General features: G+C 39.0%; 2 protein-coding genes across 3 annotated transcripts; one reads left to right on the forward strand and one right to left on the reverse strand.

The window, feature by feature from the left end:
• Positions 1-5,185: 5,185 nt before the first annotated feature.
• Positions 5,186-16,272, reverse strand: slc25a14 (solute carrier family 25 member 14). Of its 2 annotated transcripts, XM_074672728.1 has the most exons (9): positions 16,084-16,272; positions 15,441-15,545; positions 14,202-14,340; positions 13,119-13,213; positions 8,277-8,362; positions 8,095-8,190; positions 7,845-7,969; positions 7,537-7,750; positions 5,186-7,209 (listed from the first exon to the last, which is right to left on the reverse strand). In XM_074672728.1, the coding sequence occupies exons 2-9, from the start codon at positions 15,502-15,504 to the stop codon at positions 7,168-7,170; spliced, it is 861 nt and encodes a 286-aa protein (XP_074528829.1). In that variant the 5' UTR covers positions 15,505-15,545; positions 16,084-16,272; the 3' UTR covers positions 5,186-7,167. The 2 variants fall into 2 exon arrangements, with proteins under 2 accessions (XP_074528829.1, XP_074528828.1); XM_074672727.1 differs by lacking the exon at positions 16,084-16,272 and having other exon boundaries at positions 15,441-16,033.
• Positions 16,273-21,481: 5,209 nt separating this feature from the next.
• On the forward strand, positions 21,482-22,738 carry gpr119 (G protein-coupled receptor 119). Its single transcript, XM_074672384.1, has 2 exons — positions 21,482-22,025; positions 22,107-22,738. Exons 1-2 carry the CDS (start codon positions 21,482-21,484, stop codon positions 22,736-22,738), a joined length of 1,176 nt encoding a protein of 391 aa, XP_074528485.1.

The following is a 22,738-nucleotide window of genomic DNA, read 5'->3' on the forward strand; positions in this document are numbered from 1 at the left end:
CCTGCTATTCACATTGTTACCGCTAGAGGGAGACAATGACAAAAGACCTTCTGTCATTTGTAGTGTCGCACCTCATCATCATTATCGTCTTCTTCTTCTTCTGATCTTTTGGTTGGCAACCAGCTTAAAGGTGCATAACTACCACCCCATGTAGAACTGTATCATTACCACATGCACATTCACACTTGCATATTTACTCACAATACTGCACTTAACTCATATACACTTTATGTATATATGATTATTTTTTGCTTTACCGTAGTTAAATATGATGTTTGTTAATGACTATTGTGTGAGTTGCCTTCCTTTTTGCTGTCTGCCCCTGCCGAGTAGTAACACTGGCAACTCAGATCTGGACCAGCCGATGAGACTGACGAGTATGGAGTCCTGCAAAATCAAGGACAGTCCACAGGAAGGGGATCATCTTAACCCACTTGATGAAGATAAGGATGATGAATCTGCAGCAGCTTCCTCTGACACACTCAGCACCGAGTCAGAGAACTAAGAAAAGCAAAGCTGGATGTCATGGTCCAGACAGAGTTATTGATGAAAACTGTGAAAAAGGCCAATTAACCACTGCTCACAGACCAGTTTGTTGACATGATCCAAAAACTGGGAGATACGACCTTGAAGGAGCTGGAGTCCTCTGACATGAAGATCACATTTAACCCTAAAACTATCAAAAATGTGAAAAAGGAGCTGTTTAAGGACCTTTCTGAAAAGTCTGGCTGTGCAGAGGATCACCTTTGAGCCTTGGAGCCAGAAGACTCAACTACCAGTAGGATAGTTATCAATTCCCTGAAGAATCGCATGACTACACCTGTTCCAAGGAGAAACCCAGTTGTGCGGTTCTTCACATCCATTGGGATGACATCTTTCAGAGCATGTAAGGTCATCAGTCCAGCTCCTAACTGATGCTGCCTCTAAAAGTGTTTATTCTATGAGTAAGAACATGGGTTCACTCCAGGTACTCAAGTTTCTTCCCGCAGTTTAAACAGACAAAAACAATCTGCTTCAGAGAGAGTACTGCACTCTAAAATAAAGAAGGGGGAAAAAATTTGACTTGAGCATGACTTTGTTTCTCCTTTTAAAAAGTTCACTTCCTTTTTGTTTTATTTTTTCCCCCTCTAAATCATCCTGTATAATTTAAAGTTTTAACAATAAATCAGCATTTATGACATCATGTGACATGTAAAAGTACTTTATTTCAGTCATTATCTGTGTCTTTTACACATCTATAAGTATAATAGAAAGCAAAAGAACACATAAAAGATTCAGAAACAAACAGCATATATATTTTTAGAAGTGGACACCGAATTTATATAAATCCCAATTTATCTGTCAAAGAGAAAAAAGGATCATCTACAGTAGAAATGTGTGCCATGAATGTGAGAAAATGTTATGGGCAGAGTTTAAACACCAAAGTGAAAATAATAAAAAGAGGTGAAGGGAAAATGTACATCTTTTGTAAGTAAAGCAATTAACTGCTGAGACAAAAAATTAACCTTAAAAACCAACAAGAGCATTTCAGCTTCTGAAATCATAAATCCTGTATATTTAAAGAAAGGGAAACAGAAAGTTTGATGGGTTTGTTTGGATATTATCAAACCTTTATTGGTTGTAGTTGAAATCAACATCATCAGAATGAAAGTGGATATTTCTTAGAGGAGCTTTAATAATTAAAACATGTAAATTGGGCCTCTGAGAAAAAGAAAATACAGAGGGAGTTAAGATTCTATAAAAGAATGAAACTTAAAACTTAAAAACAAAAAGCCAAGCCAAGTCTAATCTTTTTCTCCACAGAAACTGAGCATTTTTTCCCATTTAATTTTCTTAATTTAATCCTTGAAATTCCTGTTATCAGAATCAACAACAACAAAAAAATATATTTTCAAGAAAAAAAGTTTAATTCTTAATCTTATTCAGACTTCTTTCATAAAAAGCCAGATTTAAAAATATTGACAGAAATGTGGTTTGTAGGAATTTGATGATAAATGGTTATAAAATCAAACATACCCGACTCTTTGTTGACCAAACTTCTGTACATTTTGTTGTGTTTTAGATTACATTATACAGAAGATACATTTTTCCCAGAAACAAACCAATACAATCTGCTTTTAAATCCATAATTTCTGAATGTAATTCTTAAGATTCCTTTCTTAAATCTGAATACTAACATGAATTTGTTTTATAAGAAAAGGCCTGGATTCTTAAAGTTTATTCAGACTTTGTTCAAAAACAGAACTTTGATACAGAAGAATTCAATGAAAAAAATAAGTTAAAATTTTAAAAGAAACTGACAAGTCGGGCCAGTTTCTTTATCAGAAAAAAAGCTGCATTTCTGAATTATTTTTCTCACAAAAGTTTGACTTTTTCGTAATTGGAACCTTTAAGGGAAATAAATCCTCACAAAATAATCTAATTTTGATTCCTCTAAAAAATCAGTGATAAAAAAACCATTACATAATTTTGAGGTGTAAGAATTTTGTGGGCCTAGAAAATAAAAACTGTGAAATTTAATCTGGAATAAAAAGTAATAATTTAAGTTTTAAGGCCAGATGTTTTCAGCATAACAAATCAGATTTCTGAGGGAACAGGAAATTTAGACTCAAGGTTTCAAAATTAGGAGCAAAAAGTCAGAAAAGAGTCACAGAAATGTTTTTTTCCTCTTGAGTTCTGATTTGTTTTTATTTAAAGTTGTCTCCTCTCAAAATTTTGAGGATGAAGTCAAACCTCTGAACTCTATCAGCACCAGGGTTATAACTTTTATCTAGGAATTTCAGGAAGAAAAAATGAGAAAAAGTCTCTTTCTTTGGGAGAGGAAGAAAAACATAGTAGTGTTTCTGGTCCTGTTTTAGATTGTTTCAGTCCAACAAACTTCTGCTATCTATGTCCAGATTTATCTCTCTCCCTTACACACACACTATAAAGTCAAGTAAAAGTGTAGAAATTGTCAGTTCAGAGTACATGATTGGGATTGTTTCTCATCCCTTTTGGTCTCAGCATTGTGTGTTTATGATTTTTCAGTTCTGCAGATGTCTGATTCTGTTTGTAAATTATACAGACAGACATTTATGTTTTCACTGTTTACTGACACAATGAGCTGATGAGAAACCTCAAAGTAAAATAACTTATAAAACTTACACGTGTCAATATATCTTGGAGTGTAAATAACACCAAAAATATTGTAGTTGGTCCAAATTAAGATGCTGAGTCTGAAGTCCGCACAGGCAATCTGTGGTTTTATGAGAAGCTGATCAGAATCCCTCTGCACAGTTTATTGGAAGATAAATATTTAATGGGAATTAGGATGCTCTGTTATAAGTAGATGGTTTGATGGGTCATTAAAGCGAAACAAAAAGAGTCCCTCCTTGAAATCCAGACTCAGAGAATCTGAAGTTTAACCTGTTGAAAATATTTGACCCTTAGACTTCATAAGGTAAAGAGGCATCGATACAGGCAGCAGAGGAACAGAAGAAGTTTGCAATCAACAACAAGTGTAAGGCTGTAACAGTGCAACTCCTCAAAAGCTGTGGTTTGTATTTACAGTATTTTACACCAGGTTTGATTGACGGCTACGACATGAGGAGTGAAAAAAAGAGGCTGAGGTCTTGATCAACAGCATCTCAGACAGTCTGCACAAAAAAAGGAGCGGAGATGTTTCAGCTGTCAAACCAAATAAACCAGGTGAAGATGCTTGTGGTTCAAAATAATATAATATGTCAGATGTTGCAGAAAGCAACAAGGAGTGACCAAGTACACCATTAAAACTTCAGAAAAAATAAGTGTTTTGCTTCTGTTATTTCAAACTCCGACTGTAGCCTCTGTACATGAAGAGCACGACTTCACCACACAAGCACCAGTAGAAGGCAAATAAACAGGCTGGTGCCCAATTTTTTAGTTTTACACAGTACAGAAAAACAGCTTGTGTCTACAGCAGGATAAATGTCAAACTAAAAATTCTAGTGCTGTCGAATCTGTGAATAAAACAACATTTTCTAGTGTGTAGTGGCTTAAAAACTCCAGCATTATGGTGCAAAAGTTACAGCAGAAACACAGACCTACTTCAGAGTCAAGGAAATTCAAGAACAACAACAAAAACCCCCCAAACATTTCCCCCTGTATAGGGAAATTTGTATGGATCATAATAAATAAAAGTAAAAAAAAAAGCTTTAAACAGTTGAAATATCACATTTAACTCAATGTGTGGGTGAATGAGGGAGGGATGCAAAGCTTTACTCCTTCACTATTTCCTATTGCACAATGATTTAAATCTTGCTTTCCTGTGTACTCATATAACTTAAAATAATAAATATATGGAGTAAATTTCAGGATGATCGCCTGATGAAATGCTAAAAAGCAACAGAACTGCTGCTGCTAGGGAAAACTTTCAATCATCCACCTGAAAGTTACCAATCTGAAAACAAAAAACAGTTTAAATAACAAAAATAACATTCAGACGTTTGGTTGTGGAGTGATGGAGAGAACTGTCAAAGATTCAAAATTTGATTACACATGGTTCATGTCGTGTCAGATCGAATCCCAGCAGTCTTTTGACTTCACTTTTGGACAGTGGAGGGAGGAGTATGATTGAAGTCTATATTCATCTATTTGTCCTATAACAAATTAAGAAGTTGATTATTCTAACACACTCTCAATAAAAAAAATCATTTGGTCTGATTAACATGGAAGTAAATTATTGGAACCAAAGGATGATGACAATTACAATTATATCTGGTAGATCTGAAAAACCACATGTTGGCCCCCCATTTGTCAGTCTTGTGTGGGATCTGGTGCAGATTTTGGTGTAGAAAGAATCTTACAGCAACGTTCTTGTGTGATTTAAAAAACGTGTATTTCAATCACATCATACCCTTGATCAGGTATTGATAAATCTGGCAGCTGAAAAAAATCCTCTTTTTAATAACAAAGTAATAAAATATTCTCTAAAAATTCTCTTTTTTATGATTCCCCTGCCAAGGAGGTTATTTTTCTGGGAGAGTTTATCTGTCTGTGAACAACATAAATCAAAAAGTAACAAATGGGTCTTGATTAAATTTTCAAGAAATGTTCAAAATGGGATAAGGAAGAAGTGATTAATTTTGGAGGTGATCCGGATCCCCGTCTGGATCCAGGACTTTTTTTTAAAGGATTCTTTATCATAGTGAGTTAGGGCTTTTTTCGCCGTATGTGTACATAACTCCATGATAAATGGTCGGATTGCTTTGCAAAACAATACAAGACAAGGTCACCATAATTTTTGACAGATGTTAAAGTACTATCCAGATCCTGCCAATATTCTGGATACTAAGATCTGGAATATGAAATGAAATGTACTGGGCCATCATAATTTTCAACACTGTCAGGTAACAAATTATCGTACAAACCTGCAACTAACACCAAATTGTAGCAGACAGTCTGCTGAAAGGGAGTATAACATTAAAGTAGGACTAAAGTGTTGCGTGACCATAATATGCTAAGTGGAGGTCTGCGCTCTCTGAGGGCTTTTCTATTTCTGGCATTAAATTGAAATCATTTTGGTAAAAAAAAAAAAAAACTGAAACAAACAAACAAAAAAAATAGGCTGATATACTGTCAGACAGTGAAAAAAAAACTTCTGTGTATTGTTACACAGGGTGTGTGTGTGGTTAGTTAGAATCACAACTTATTGTCAAGCCCAAGCCACTACTCTGGTTTTCAGATACCATTAAGCAAACACTGTTTCACAAACACAAAAAAGCTCAATAAAAATCCCTTCAACACAAGAATCTGCAGTAAATTCAACCCAATTTGGAAGAGATTCATTTTGGCACAATAGCCCATTTTTTTGCAGCTTCAACTTTTTCAATTTATGTCATGGCTTTTTCTTCAAAACAAGGGAAAAAGGAGTGAAAATAGTGCAACAAAGCATCTTGTCCTTCCCTTTGGACGTGTTAGATATAAAATATACCCTCTTATGAGCGTGAGTCAGTCTATGTGGGGTTTGCTTCGTTAAAAACATTCGCTTGCGGCTTTGCCTCATTGAAGCAGCTGTGGTTGAAAAAAAAACATCAATGAGACCAAAGCAGACAATTTTTTTCTCAGTAGTTACTGATCTAAACTGGATGACCTTTAAAACAAAAATAAATAATAAATAAATAAAAATGTAAAAAATGTCATTTTGGTTGAGCCTGCTTTTGCTATTAGATGCTTTGGTTCAGATTTCTGATATTTTTGCAGTAAAACTTCAGCAGCTTGTTGTTTGTGTTCAAATAGGTTAATGGAAATGTAATAAATATTGTAACAGGACTATTTTTCCTCTCCTTCAAACAGAAGCAGAACTTTTCAGACATATTCCTACAAATGACCTTATTCAAAACTTCAAGTTTGCAACTGTCCTAGAAATTTTTACCCTAACACACCAAAAAATACGCCAAAAGGCTGGAGAGTTTAATTACCGAGTGCTGAGGATTACTCTTTCTGTCTCCGTGTGAGGTTATGTCATGATTCTGTTATTCTACTTCACTGTAACAACATTTTTGACTTCCATGCCATTCCTCAGCATTCAACACATCATGCAGCACCACCAAAATGAAAAATGCATGTTACTGACATGTAAAATTTCATTCCTTGTCCCTCTTTTTAAAACTCTACAAACGGTGTAGCCATGCATGCCTCAAGTGACATTCAGCGACTCCTATTCTTATTAAAAATAAATAATTTCTGGTGTTTTTCTCCAGATCTGTACAAGAACCTGAGCAAACAATCAGAAATGTCTTCCTCAAAAGAGGCTAAGCTCCTCAAATCCACAGAGGTAAACTCTGGTTTCAGCTCAAGTAAGAAAAAAGCAAAAACAAACTACTCTTCTTAAGTTTCAATCTTTTGCTACAACCAAACATTAGCTGCCTGGGGAGTGTCGACGGTGGCTGAGGGTGAGAGTGATCATCAAAGCAACAGTCTTTAAAAGTGTCCTTAAAAAAAGACAATAAATAATTAAAACACTTTGCAAAAATCAACGCAAGATTTGGATGAGCGTGAGTGGATGGCTGATACTCTACTGTATCACAGGTATGGATCTGAGGGAGTGTGATTATACTGGTGCCAAAACTCCAGGTGCTCTGTGTCCTCAGCCCTGTTCACACCTCAGCACAGTCTGACAGACCAGTGAAGTCCTACATCCCGCTGGCTTTAAAACGGGAGCTTCTTCAGCTGCTCGAAGGTGATGAAGAACTGAGGAGTGTGTCAAGAAAAACTTCTGGATTCATAACACAGCAGTTAACAAGCTGAATCTGCTCAGCAGACTGACACTAGATCTGGCACATGAGAAAACCTGTTTAAAGGCAGAATGTAACCGAGTCAACTTTGACCTTCAGGACAACTCAGGTTACACGCGACTTGAAAACCATCAGAAGAATCATGTTTGGCCTAATGTTCCTTGATATTCTGTGAAAAAGTTTAACAATCACATCTGTAACTTAATTTGAGATCTATCTATATTTCATTCAGGTGTCCTGATTGGCCGGCCTGTGAGGAACCTCTGCAGGTTTTAAAGGATACGATGATGTTCCATGGCCCCAGTCTGAGCCAGTTTGGCCAGAAACCTTTATAGAGAGCGAAGAAACCCTCGTTCTTCCACGTCTGCATCACTCCGTCCAGTGTTCCTTTGTACATGGGGCTCCCTGACAAAACTCGCTGGTTCATCATCCTGGTCCGGACCACGTCGACTGGGTTGGAAGCCAGAGCTCCTGCGAGTCCGCAGGTAAAACTGGAACTGCACAAAATGCAGATAATAATTGTGATGAGCGAGAGCAAGTGGACACAGTATTAATCCCGTTGAAACACTCCTGAAAGACACACTAACTTACATAAAATGTGTTAAAATGGTGTCTCCCATGACACCTGAGCGGAGAAGGTGCTTCTTGGTGATGTCATAGACAGGAAGCTCCACCCCAACAACAATTGCTGCTCGCTGGGCTGTAGGTATGACGCCCTGGGGGAGATGAGGAGGAATCAGATACCACTTGATTTGTCTGTGCTCAATTTTCATTCAGTCAAATCGAGAGCTCGCCTACATGTTACACACAAACATCTCTGCTCATAGACTCAAACGTTTACCCTCCACAGCCCTCTGGTTCCCTCCGTCTGATAGATGTTGATAAAGTTGGACATCATGCTGCCTTGGAGCAGACTGCCCTGCGCCTGCATCCTGATCTGAGACAAAAACCAGGACAGTTAAAGTCACAGGATCCACTAAGCTGAGTGGATATTTTAGTCTTCCTCAGCATTAAGGACCTCACCTTCAAGACATCTGTGGGGTTAGCCAGAGAAGACGACAGGACTCCAGACACGACGCCACAGAAGACGTTGATGACCATCGTCTCATCTGTTGAGTATAAGAGATCATCTAAATCAATCAGGAAGAGCCAACTGAAAACCAACACGTCATGGAAACATTAATGTCTTGAAATGGAAAAGTGGATCTATGTGTCTCACAGTGGCATTGATTTATCAACTTTGCACGAGAATTGGCACAGTGGGTGTAGAAACAAGCTTATGGCAAAGTTCTCATGTGGTCTATGAAATATGCATATCAGGGCCAATCGCAGCATACTTCTGATCAGAAATTGATAAATGTGTCTGCTAATAACAAATGCCTTTTAAATAACATGCCCCTAAATATTCAAGATTCAGCTGTCCGAACCATAGACTGTAAAAAAAACTGACACCATCTTGCTGGGCTCCAAGTGAGGTCACCACAAAAACTGCTCCCCCTGGTGACTAGCTGTAGAATAGGTCAAAAAATCTGGCTCTCCGGTCATTCCAGATGGGCTGTGGTCAAACTTTGAAAAATTAACACACCTCGTAGAAATGTTTCTCACATACGACTGTTGTGGTGATTTGAAGATATCATTTGGCTGCCTTGTATTGAAGTCCTCTTTTTTTCTGTAAAGATTTGTTTTCACTAGTTATAAGCAGTTAAAAATGAGTATAACAATAATTGACAGCTGCCATTCCTGTGTATTTTTGGGGGGATTGTAAGATATATTAAGAGGTACAGTCAAGAAGTGATTAGGCTTATTTACTTATTTACTTATTTTTGTCACCCAGGCCCACTCAGATTCTCCCAGAAACCCTCACAGTCTTTACTGCGCAGACTCTGGCGGCAAAACTGCTACAAATGGCTGTGCCTGTGATGGGGGTATTTTGGCTTCAAAACCATACAATGATAAATGGCAAAGCCGCACTGTCCACTCAATATACGGTCTATGGTCCGAACCCACAGAATTTATGAAGTGGAGGGACGCATTTTGGAAAAAACAGAGATCGATGTGCTGGAGATCAATGCCAAACTGAGATGAATAAAAATAAAGGTGATAAATCCCTTCTCAGGTGCAACTTGCATCTAGTAAAGCAAGCTCAGATTTTTGGAAAGTCACCCTGGATTCAAAAACTGTGGTGCAACTTGTCAGCTGTATTTCTCTACACCTGACTGAACTAAAGTTTTGGAAATACATCCTGCAGCATCATTTATCGAGGAGCTTACTTGTTCAACTTGAGAGATATCTGAGAAGCAGATTGTTTATCCACAAGACAGGGCCACAAAAACCCACAGTGCTATGTCACTAAATACATTTTATTAGGTTATGAATGTGCCAGAAAACACTTGCATAGTCTACAAATACAAATAATGATATGCAGGACCTCTCTACTGATTTCAAGAGAAGGAGAGGAAAGGGGCTAAAAGGTGACTCCCATCCGGTTGTGGGGAGAATTAACGCTCAGCATAAATAAGAGTGAGTAGATCTGTGTGACCGATCATCACAGTCTCCTCAAAGGGATCAGGATGAAGTTTAGAGGAATTTACAGTTACAGGAGAAACAGGGAGGAAAGAAGGAAATAAACATAAAATTAATGATAAAAGAACATTTCTTTATTCTGTCACTTACAGGATTTTATAAAATGTTTGGATAAAAGCTACTGTGGAATTTTAAGACCCTACATGTCTTGAAACACAGATCTATTCTGTATTTGGGCTGCTTAAGGGATTCTTTCTTGTAAGCCAGCGAGGAGATGGTGCCACCCTGGAACTAGTTTTCCTGGTTTAGGGTCAAACATGAAGAACTGGTGCCCGGTGCAATCCTGAACTTAGTGGAAGTGGCTTCGTGGAAAATGAGAAACAGTCAGATGCTGAAGTGACCCTTGGCAAGATACTGAGCCTCAAACTGAGCATGAATGCACATGAATGGGATTGGTTAAGGCTGATGGTCTCTTACAATAGCTTCCTCTTCATCAGAGTGTGAATGTGGTGTTGGTGGATCAGAGTGAAGAGTGGTGTGGAAGTGCTGTAAGTGGTCTGGACCAGAAAAGAGCTTTATTAAGAGCAAATCCATTTACAGAGGTGCGTCTGACTTTCCGGACATAATTATTCTGCCTTTTTTTAAATACTTTAAATGGCTGAAATAACCTTAAATTCTAATTTAAAGTGATCAATCATTCTCTCAGATCACAAGCTCTTCTTTGTGCTGGGTCCAGGCTGCTATCACTGATTGTTAGAACAAAGACTAAAAATAGTCAGTATGTTAACATGCAGTCAGTAACCCTTTCATATTCAGAATAGTAGCAACAACCACGATGACCATGTAAACACTAATAACCCTTTATAAAAAACAAAACAAAACAAAAAAAATTATAAAACACGATATGCTCATTTATGAGTGGAATATGCTCATATTCCATTCCTTAAAAAAACCCCACGTTAATCCTTTTCTAACCCGAGTAATTGGTGTTCTGCACATGTTCTGTTCGCAAGGAATCTTGATCTTTTGAGTACAGGAAGTCTGCTGTGCTGCTGCTGCTGTTGTAGTGGATACATTAAGAAAAAGCGGAAATGACGCAAAATGTGTCATGATGTTCTCTGTGCCTCAAGATGATTGCATTACCACGTAAACAGGAATAACCCTGTTTGCTAACACGTGTAAACGTGTTATCCTGAATGTTTGAATGTTGACTGCATGCAAACATAGGCAGTAATAATAAACCAATGTGTGACAAACTGAAGGAGTTGGAAACAGAATTCTTTGCACATTTTATAGATTAATTTACTGCCAATTCTCTCAGCTCTTCTCAGAGAAAGTCAAGTTGTTTTAACATTTTGACACTTTCTTGAACCCATATTTAATTCCAGCTAAAATCTTGCATGACATCATCATGAATGTGACTTTTCCCTGCATTTGCTTACGCTAATTTAGTGCTTGGCACTGTTAAAACATGTAATCTGAATGTCAGATAAGAGAGAACTCAACTGACTCTCTTCACCTCTTCTCCTGTCTCGTGTCTCGTGTCTGACTCTTTCTCGTTCATTCCTCCCACCCTTCCTCTCTCCTTTCCTTCCAGGAAGCTCTTTGCCTTTCAAATTAGTCATGGCATTTTAACTTACTCACTCAGCTGCCAGCACGGGCTGTCACGACACATCTAACCTTTTATTTTGGCAGGTGAGTTGGGTGTACAGCCTGAAATGCTCACGCAGTATCAATGCTGTGTGAAGAAATCTACTCAAGGAAGACATATTGGGACTCGTGCCCTGGCATCACCATCACCAGAGTAAACTGCTGAGCACTTTCAGGTTTGAACTGTCCACTAGAAGCTCCCACACCCACTGTGACTTTTTGATTCCTGGTGTTTTTTTCTCCTCTTTAAATTGTCTACAGCTAACCCACTTGTTTTTGGTGCTTATTTAAAAAACTTATGATGAGATGTTCACCTTATTCTTTGCACACTCGTCAGCAGATTACTGAACAGAAGCAACCACCCAGAACCAAACATGCATCAAAGTGTTGCAAGTTTAACGCAATAAGCATGCAGAGGCTTTGGGATGTTTGCTTCTAAATTTACAGTGAGAGTTCTAAAACGTGTTAAGTCGAGAGCACCTGCACAACCAGGGGAAAAAAATAATTCTGAGCCTTGAGCTGAACGTTGCTAAGATAAAACGTTCTTTTTTTTGAGGATGAGGGATTCTTTTATTTTGTCATGTTTTCATTCAAAGGATCTTAAAAGATATGAAAATGCCCAGGTAGAGGTGTCTCTCAGAAGCATGGAGAAAACACACCATGCCATGAGAAAACACAAACAGGCCAATCAAAAAACAGAGGAAAAAAGGCCTAAGACACTTTATTAGCTGAGTGGTGGAAAATTAGTCTACCTATGGTCACATATTGCTTTGTTTCCTAAATGAATCTGCCTACACTGACACTGTCCGTATCCTGTTTCGGTCACTTTAGGGGTCTTCAACAAAGAAATGTGGGAAATAGATAAAAAAAATTCTGTTTGCATGGATTTATATCAAATTTAACTTCTGTATTTGTTCCTATTTTAACAATAACAGATGAAATATGTCATTGAAAGGCATTTCAACAACATCAGGAAGCACTGCTCTAAAGCACCTTTTCAAAGTAATGCCATTAAAAGATTCCATATTACAGCCAATGATTGTCAACATTATGGAAACAGGGGAAGAGCTTTTGTAGAAGATGAAGTTTTCACGACTGACATCCAGACGTTTTACTCTGAAAGGGAGTGGAGACATTCACAACAAAAGTCTGAGCACTTACAAACTCTTTGGGGCATTTTCCTCAAAGAAATCATTTTGTAGCTTCCAGATGGTATCTGTTAGTCTTCAAGAGCTCCAAATTTGCACCGCTTTTTGAAAATACAGGACTAACTGGTGCAGAAAACTTCCAATATCTATATTCACTGCTATCACAAAAGCTCTGAACAGTCAGCAGTCTGAGAGGTTTTTCCTTTCTGCTCAAAGTAAAAAGAGTATTTCTCATTATGGAGCCGGAGGGCTTAGGAGGGTGTTTAGTTTGCAGTTCATTGCATCAGCCTCAAATCAGACAGACTCCATGCAAATATGAGTCTGTCGGCAGGTTTGCTAGATTTATCATTCAAATCACCTCACGGTGCTGAATGTCATTCAAGATTTACAGACCCACATCCAGTCTCAACTGAAAACGTTTACGTTACACCACCTGAGTGACATTTGTGATTTTACAGGCAGGTTTCTTTCTCTGAGGGCTGTGAGCTTGGAGTCTTTTGAAGAGAAAGACGGGAGATTAAAGGCAGAAACAGTTAACACTCACCTTCTGGACGACTGACAAACAGCCTCTTCAGAGAGTTGTAGGTTCCTATTTTGATTGTCCCGTATGAAGCTTGTCTCAACAAAGCAGGAGAGATCCTGAAAAATAGAAACAAAATCTTCTTACCTTGTATATAATCAGTAATTCTCTTCACTCAGTGTGGCCAAGATGACACCCAAGCTTATTATCTCAATAAGGGCAAAAAAAAAAAGAACCTTCCTAATAAATGTGGTGGAGAGTCATTTCTGTCCTGTCTCTCAAATCTGTGGTTAAATCCAGCATTATCACAGTTCAGCCACCCACAACATTTAACAGCTCTGTGTGCAAATCCAGCTCCTGCATATTGTATTAAGCACATGCTGCTTCTGTTCAGTATGGTGCATACTGCAAGCCAGGAAAAAGAGGAAGAGACTAGATTTATGTAACAGCACAATGAATTTGATTCTTCTCTCCATGGAAAAGAAACCAGAGTCTGGATTCACAAATATCTGGATAAAGAGTAAGGAGGACATCTTCAAGACTTTTTCAATCAATCAATAAACAGAAAACATTTAAAATCTGCTGAGATGTCATCTGAATTGAGCAGAAGTACATATGTAAGGTTGGCCTGAGTGACCTAATGCGCTCCAGTCCACAGCTTCCTCCCCAGCTCTCTATTCAGTCATTTTAAAGATACATTCTGGACTCTTATCAGGCCACCGTAGCAATAACTTTCCTTCCTAAGTAGGCATTAACAGACAGATAAGTGACCCAGCTGTCATCTCTGAGTAAAATACCCCCAAAATCCAATGCAGAGCAGGATTGCAACCACGAGTCTCTCTGATTTCCTATTTATCATCTCAAAAAAGACACAGAGTGAGAGAATTATGGAGCAGCCTTGAAACACTTGATAAAACACACATATTAATACCTCAAGCAGAAGGAAAATAAGATACAGTGTTTTGGGATCTTATCACTTAACCTGTTGATTGTGCTCAGAACCTGTTACTCCAAAAAATCTGGCAAAGACTCAAAGTAATATGGCACTAATGCTATTTGTTTACACCCTAATGATAATAACTGTAAGAAGATACAGCTTGTCCGCACCCAGAGTAGAGCGCCCGAATGCCTTCCTCCTTTCCGATTCTGAAGAGCGCATGAAACATCCCTCTGTATCGCACCTCTGTGTACTGGGACTGACCCTGCACCTGTAGTCTGGTCTTCGTCAGGTCAATGGGAAATGTGCCTGAGAAAAATGTTAAGTTGTTAGAGAAAGACAACACAGAAAAAAACTCATACTTCAATTAGAGTGTTTTTACACAATCTAAGCTGAATAAATAAGCCATGGTCATCAAAATTTAGAAAAGTGACCCAAAGCACTACCAATATCAAGGCTCAAGGCTCCTGTAAGTTTGTTTCAGTTTGTCAGCAAATGATTAACTAAACCTATGAAACACATGTGATGATCACCAAACATTAAAAGCTCTTTAAGCTCTCGTCAATTCCTGTAAACACATTTACAGAACCATATGTGACTTTGATAAAGACTTTTATGGCTGTAGGAAACATATATTTTATTGAAAAAAAACAACAACAGAAAAATCTGCCTTAATTTACAAACAAGCATAATCACTGTAAGATCATTTGGGAAGCCTCAGTTTGACCTCAGTTAAACTTATGTTTGAGCCACATGTGACTTTGACAGAAAGATTTTACCACTTCAATGTGTTAAGTGACCTCATATTTATGTACTCTGGCTGCAAAATTTATGAAATGAGAATCTGGATAAACAGATTTCATAGCACCCTGTACTTGTAAGACATATCTTCATAGAGATACAGAGTTATGTTCATACTTTACTGTTGTTTTCATCAGTCAGATATCACTTTACTCTTGTAGCTACTGTGATGGGTGTGCAATCATTTGATTGATTTTACAGTTTGCATCTCTGTTTAATTGAAATTTAACAGAATCAATTAATATCAATACAATACAAAACACAGAATATGAAAAACGTAAATCTAGGATAACACACATTTTCATCGAGGAAAACCATCAAAACCTGATTTTTTATCTTATTTATATAAGATGCATGTTTTCTAGATTGGACTAATACCCAAGTTGTAAAACCTGGCTTTGATACTGGTACAGCTGGAAGCATCGTTCCCTGTCCTGCAGCCAGAGCTATTACATTAGCATATAGTATTGCAGATTCTAAATATAGCAGAATGACCATTCCATTTAACAGACTGTTTGCACTAATCGTGATTTGCTATTCGATTTGAAGCTATGACAGCAAAATCATATTGTGGTGGTCTGCATGCTGTGGTGCATCACGTAGCTCACCGAATTCTGCGACAATCGAGGCCATCCCGCCGTAGATGAACGGCTTCCAGTTTAAGTTGGCCATCTCTGTGGCTGCGGCGGCTGCTTCCACCTGCTGCAGCCCCGCTAAAAACAAGAGCAGACAGCCCACACAGAGGTCAACGCAGTGCTGCAGCTTCAGACAATACAACATGTCGATGAAGATTCAGAGCTAAAGATGCCACAGTTCAAGAAGAAGCCTCCTCAGCATCAGCATCCCAGACAACTGCGCCGGAAAGAGACGCCTGCGGTGGTGAACAACGCGCACAGGGCCGTCATTTTTGTTGGGAGGCTCCTATTGGCTGTGGGTTCTATCAGTCAAAAATCTGAGCCTTGCCATTGGCTGATGGACAGGGGTTGGGACAGTATGAGTGACAGCAACAGTGTTATGATAATAGTATGAACTTATTTCTCACAATTTGAAAATCGCACAACTCTCTATGTTACTAAACGGAATAAATTAATTACTTTACTATGATTTTACGGGTGAATAGTTGTACACTTTTGTGTCTTTGTTCCAGAAAGGGCTGTTCCGCTGTACCGGACGGTTTAGCAGATGGCTCCTGTTAGCCCAACAGCTACTTAGCAACAAGTTAGGGTTACGTTCAATGGAAATGTCACGAACCTTTGATGTCAATAAAGTCCGCAGCTCGCTATTTCACTTTGTTTTCCATGGCATTCATGCGGCCTGACACCTTCCAAATGAAGCAGAAACTTCTTTCCTGCTGTTAGCTTCCAGTTAGCTCCTCATTTCAGCTAACGGCAAATCAACCACAAAATAAGCGTCTTCTTCGTTTCCCACAATAACTGCAGCTGTGGATATTTGTGTCGCAACACCGCCACCCTCCGGAAGCTTTAAAATATTTTACATTGGCATACGAAGACGCATTGGAAAATTGTTATATTTTAAAACAGCCGCAAGTAACTTCCTTTAGAATGTGAGACGCCTACGGGAGCGTATTGCATTCACTTGAAGAAAAAAAAAAATACATCTCAGGTTTTCCAGTGTAATTTATTCTTCGGTTTGTTTTTTTGTGGTAATTATTATAATTTTTTTCTGATTAATATTTTTTTATTGGTTTGTGTTTTTGTTATAATTATTTTTGTTTTTATGAGCAAATTTTTTTTCTGTTTTCAGATTACTTTTTTCCTGTTTTTCGGAACAGATCCTGTTCGGCACATATATGCCTTATCCTTAACTTTCTACCGGCTTTCCAACGTAGAAGCAATGCATTTTTTTAATGCCACATCTTCGTCTATTCCTTATAGTATTACATTGAACAATAGGCTCATATAAAATATAAGGATAAAGTTGAAAACATAACAAGGGTATCATACCCTGTGTGTGGCACATACCTTACCTTTATTGACCTGGTATGGTAGAAAGTTCCGCTTCCGCTTCTCCAACAGCTTTTCTGTGAAACTTTAGTATTTATACATTGTAGATTTAATTAACTGCCCCCCTGTGGCTCTACTTCAGCTGTCTTGCTATATTTTAATTTAATAAAAAATATAACCATCAAAATTACTTATAATTAACATTTAAAACAAAATCCTTCTTTTAGAGCTGGTGTAAGGAAAACATATCTTGGCACACTAACTGAGCATCATTATCTTCACACTGCTGTAAGAATAGATCTTAAGATTTAAGAAGTTCCCCGGTTCCCTTTAACAGCAATAATTTTCGCTACTTGAGCAAAAATCTAAGAAGAATAAAAAAGAATCTGTTTCTATTGTCGTTAAAGACAGTTGATTGATGCAAGCTGCACATTAAATCAGTTCCTTTAAAAGTGCAAAAACATCAAGTTTTCAGTCACTGTGTTTTCACATCATTTGTTTTTATTTTCAGTTTGACAAAGACATATTTTTATTCAGACCAGGAGTGTTTAAGTCCTAGAGTAAACATCCTACCTGTCACCAGAAGGGGCTACGGCCTGTTATTATGATTTTTGCTTAACCCAGCAACACAGCCTGGAATTTAAACCAGCCAACCACTCAGTGAACCTTCCCAGTGCATTTAAATACGACACTAACTGTTATTCACATCTGTCTCACACAGCGGACACTCACCATGTGAATCTTTGTCAGTAAAAAAATAAACATTTTTATTAAAACTTCTCTTCATCTCATTAAAATAAGATAAAAATGTAGCTCTGAACTAAACAGGTCATCTTGAGCCCCTTTGGAAACTTTATTAAGTAAGGTCAAAATTCAGAGTCCAGTATGAAGTGGCACATCTCCCCTCCCTCCTCTTTCTGTCTTTCTTCTTCTCTCTTCTGCTCTTCAGGAGGGCATGCTCAGAAACAGCAGTAGTGTCCGCAGCAGCAGAAGGACAGGCTATAGAAGGTTTCATGGATCAGAGTGAGGTGCGCAGCAGTCGCAGGACACGCTGAGAGAGCTGCTGAAAGACTGACGCCATGTTCCTTAAAAAAAGGAGAGGAAAAGTTACACCGGAGAAACAAATAATAAGGAAATGTTAGTCTGACTAAAAGTGAGTGTTAATGTTCAATCAAACCATCCATCCATCTATTACTTACACTGCTTTTCCCATTCAGGGTCACACGTGCCTGGAGCCTATCCAAGCTGTTATTAAGTGAGATGAAGGCACACCCTGGACAGGTTGCAAGCCTATCACAGGGCAAACACACCATTCATGCTCACACTCAAACTTATAGGCAATTCAGAGCAACCATTTAACCTGATGAGCCTGCTTTTGGACTGTGGGAGGAAGTCAGAGTATCTGGACAGCACCTGATGCAATCTCCACACAAAAAGGCTCTAGGCTAGAGAGCTTACACAGGAACTTTTCGGTCACAGTGATTATCACTGCACCACCATGCAGTCTACAGTCAAGTTTCTAGATTTTGAAAAAATATTTTTTCCTGCAGTTAAGGACATAAGCCAACTGGAAAAGAACAGTTGATGCTGCTTTGCAAAGCATGCTTGATACAGTGGGGACATTTCTCTCCCATTAAATCATAAGTAATAGGGTTGAAGAAACTTAGTTCAGCAACTGAAACAAAGACTCACCGCGATCCATGAGAAAAGCAGTTATTTCGGTGTGGGTGGAGGCAGAAGAGTGAGGCCACACAGTAAACACAGCATAACAACATGGACAGCAGGCGTCTTTTTATGGACATCTTTAGTCTGACACAAACACAAATGTAAAGAAATCAAAACCTTGGAGCATTCCAGTCAAAAGTCATGGACAGTTTTCTCACACATCTGAAGCTTTTTTTTCTCTTCACAATAACAAACTTTAAGGACTGAGAAAACTATTTGTTATATTAAATTGGTCTTGCAGGTAATTGAAACAGAATCAGTACGAAAAATATTCAATATGATCAATGTCAAGATTCATAGCTTTTTTTTCATTATTTCTTACATCTGAAAACATTTATGTGGTGTAGGTGTCACAGCACACTGCAGACATAGAGGAAAATCTTATGCAGCGTATATCATGAAAGCAGGATGGGTTTTTTTGTTGTTGCAAACACTTGTTCCACAAATGCAACCAATACTAATTCACACTTTGTCCACAGGGGGCTGCAAACGTTGACATAAACTCAACATTTCTCATCGAAGTGTTAAGGTGTCACTCTTGAAAAACATTATATGTCACTGAAGGAACAGAAAGCAGTAGCTCTGGGCTTCACCAGCTCTATGTAATTTCAAACTTTATTAACTTAGTGTAAGCGACCTGGGTGTGTGTGAAGGAATAAATCAGTCCAACACAGATTCAGAACGTTCTCATTAACTTTTAGTGAGCTCCGACGCCAAGAACCGTCCATACATCTCCCCCACTCTACTTCTTCTTCCCCTTTCTCCCTTATCAGCAGTGCCCCCTAGGCGTAATACCTCAACCAGTATATTAACATTACTGTAAACTGATAATTGTAAACAGTGCAGCAATAACCAGAGAACAAACTAAAATTATGTCTACATCATAAATCATTTTGAACATGTCTTAAGAACTGTTTTAAGTAAACATTCTAATAAACATTTGGTTGTTATTAGCATATCCCATTTTCAGTCTTACATTAGTTTGAATGCATCTTCTAATTCAGAGCAGTTAATGCACTACTAGAATTTCAGGGGTTGCACCAGCGAAGAGAGTTTGAATGTAAGCAAAAATTAAAGTCTAAATCTAACATCTTGTACCCAGAACTAAATTGTTTTTATTGATAAACTGGCTCAAATTTCAGCAGCGATCTCGGGTAACCACCATCTCTCTCCCAGGTAAAGTTGATGTAGCAATAGATAACAGAAGTCAGACCCTGCTTTTGTACAATCCCGCACATCAGCACAAAAACATCCCTTACATGACATCATTACCTTGATAATCCTGCCCACAAGAACTTTAACCCAGAAGACTTCACTCCCACCACTCCCTGGAATAATCCTTCTCTTGGTATAAAAGGTTTAAAAACAGGTCCCAGATGGAGCAGAAAGAATCCGACCCAGCGGGTATAGGGTGGCGCGGGCAGAGATGTCAACAGGATGTAGGAGACTGGGTGCTGCTGGACACTGGGCACAACAACTGCTGACCCAGGCTTTGTTTTGAAAGGTCCTGAAAGGTCTAGCAGGGGTGAATAACATTCCTACATTGTGTGTTTGTTGGAGTTATTTTGGCTGGTCGGATCTTTCCCTCACATCAATGTGGACTCATGTTGAACCCTCTGCTCTGTGGGCGTGGGCTGGCTGAGGAGTGGCAGGCCTGAATGAGGGTGGGCTAAAAACAGATTTTTTTTTTTCAATCAGCAACTCCTGTGAAAAGAGGAAACCAAATATAAACACAGTCCAGGAGCACTGGCGACCTCTCTTGGCCTAAAAGGATAAATGATCTGACAAGTTAAAACATGTCAGTTAGAAAACCAGCATCCCTGACGATATGGGGATAATAACTCGGCTAAATTCAGCTTTATTTGTAAAGAACCTTTCATGGATTTCAGAAAGCAAAATGCCACGCAGAGGAACAGACAGACAGGAAATAACATTAATATGTAAATATTAAAACCCTACAGCAGACTAAAACTTAAGTGATAAGAAAAAAAATAGATTCAATTCAAGTCAGTAAAATATGTAAGGGTGGGAAAAATGAAAATAAATGAGTAAAAAAATCATAAAAACAGCAGCTTAAATGAAAATAAATAAATAAATCAAAAGCCAAGTAAATAAGGTTTGACTGTTTGATTTGATATGATGTAGGATCGGGTTGTCCTGGGCATAACACTGCTGTTATGGGGTTTTAAACAATCATGATCGAGTACTTAACCCAGCATAGTTATGACCTAAGATGAACTGGGAAACATTTTGAGTTAAATAAGTGAAATAGCACCGTGTGCATTAGAGTTGAGATTGGATTTCCACTCCAGTCTTGTGACAACTACCTCACCAGGAAGGAGTCACAGCTGTACATCCACCCTCTGGTCTACACACTTTCAATTCTGTGTACAAAAGAACAAGATAGTGATGGTAATGACTCAAACAGAAGTAGACAACACACAGGGCCTACTGTGGCTGATAATCAACTCTTAGACAATGTCAGAGGAACGTGCAGCTGCTCTTTCTATTCAAAATATTTTATAAAACAAAAACAAAACAAAACAAAACTTTATGTTTTGATTTCATGATGTGTTTCTTTTATTTTTTTTAGAAGTGATATCTCAAATACATTACAAAAGCTGCTTTTTGGTTATAAATCATCCTGCTTACCAGAGAGCCGGCAGGCAGGAAGCTGGGACAAAGGTTAATCCCAGAGAGGCAACAACAGCAACAAATGAGCCGCATATGAGTGTTTGTGCTGCTAAGTGTGTGTGCCTATACACTCAGTGATCATGCTGGGGAGGAGACAGTCACGACTGGCTGATAATGATAATGCTGAGAGTGTTTCTGCTCTTCTCCATTTTCTGAGAGGATTTAACTTCCACCTGTTGGGTCTGGATGGATTAAAAACATTCTCCAATGGGAATGTTGACCAACCGTCTCAGCTGTGATGACACCTTGAGGGTTTGAACCTCAACATGTCGTATTCGTGGGGACATGGCAGCACCAAGCCGCCCGGCACCCTGGACTCAAATGAACCACCAGCTCTCATGGAGGTGAAGCCTCGGGTCACGGGTCTGATCCTGAGTGTCCTTTCCTGCTTTATCATCTCCATAAACCTTCTAGTGGCTGCAGCTTTGCTGAAACTACTCATCAAGAAAGGCAGCCAGAGCTGGTGCTTTGTTCTCAACCTAGCGCTGGCGGATGCCCTTGTGGGTGTGGCTATAACAGGTCTCGCCACAGAAGACCTCAAAACCTTCAATATCACCAGGAGTCAGAGGAAATACAATCTTCCAACAAACCCAGGACCTCCTGCTCTGGGGAAAACCCAGTGTTTAATGAGGATGGCGTTTGTGGTGTCACCCTGCATTGCATCTATCCTGTCCATGTTCCTCATCTCACTTGACCGGTATGCAGCCATTAAAGTGCCACTGAGGTACTCCCGGCTGTCAGGGAAGGGAACAGCAGTGGGATCTCTGTTGGCGGTGTGGATCAGCTCCTTCACTGTAGGGTTCCTGCCAGGTAAGACCAAAATATGTTCATTATAAATCTGTGAAGTTGTAGAAAAGTAAATTGGTAATTCTGTCCTGTGCTCTTCCTCAGTCATGGTGCAGCAGCTGCAAACAGATGACTACAACGGCATCTGCGCCTTCTTCTCAGTCATCCAACAGGTGGACATGATCATTTTATTCAGTGTCTGCTTCTTCCCCTTGTTTGCTGTCTTTGTTTACATCTACCTGGACATCCTGAAGATCTCCTGCAGCCACCAGAAACAGATCTTACAAATCCAGCAGGCTGGCTCCAGGATGTCTGAGCAACATCATAAGCACCATCCCCTGCATCAGGAGCTGAGGACGTGCTTCAGAGGTCATGTCAAGGCCTTGAGGACAGTGGCAGTGCTCGTTGGCTGCTTCTTCATCCTCTGGTTCCCGTTTTTTGTGGCGTGCTTGGTGCATCTTCTGTGTAAGAGCTGCAAAGTTACAGAAATGTTGGAGAGCCACTTGTGGATCTTGGGGCTGTGCAACTCCTTCATCAACCCTGTTGTGTACGCCTTCTGGCTAAAGGATGTGCGGCTACAGTTAGCAGCCATGTTTTCGTGCTTTGGAAAGAGATCGTCAGCTGCTGGACCGCCACATACCATGGAAAGATGCAGCCCTCAGTTGCCTGGACTTACCCAAGCTGGAGCAGAAATCTTGGAGCTTTCACCGGTGCAGCCAAAAGTTCACAATCTCTGA

This window comes from Halichoeres trimaculatus, unplaced genomic scaffold (assembly GCF_033239565.1).
Source record: "Halichoeres trimaculatus isolate MK-OKI-2021-1 unplaced genomic scaffold, fHalTri1.1 fHalTri1_scaffold_6, whole genome shotgun sequence".
In the NCBI taxonomy this organism is placed as follows: domain Eukaryota; kingdom Metazoa; phylum Chordata; class Actinopteri; order Labriformes; family Labridae; genus Halichoeres; species Halichoeres trimaculatus.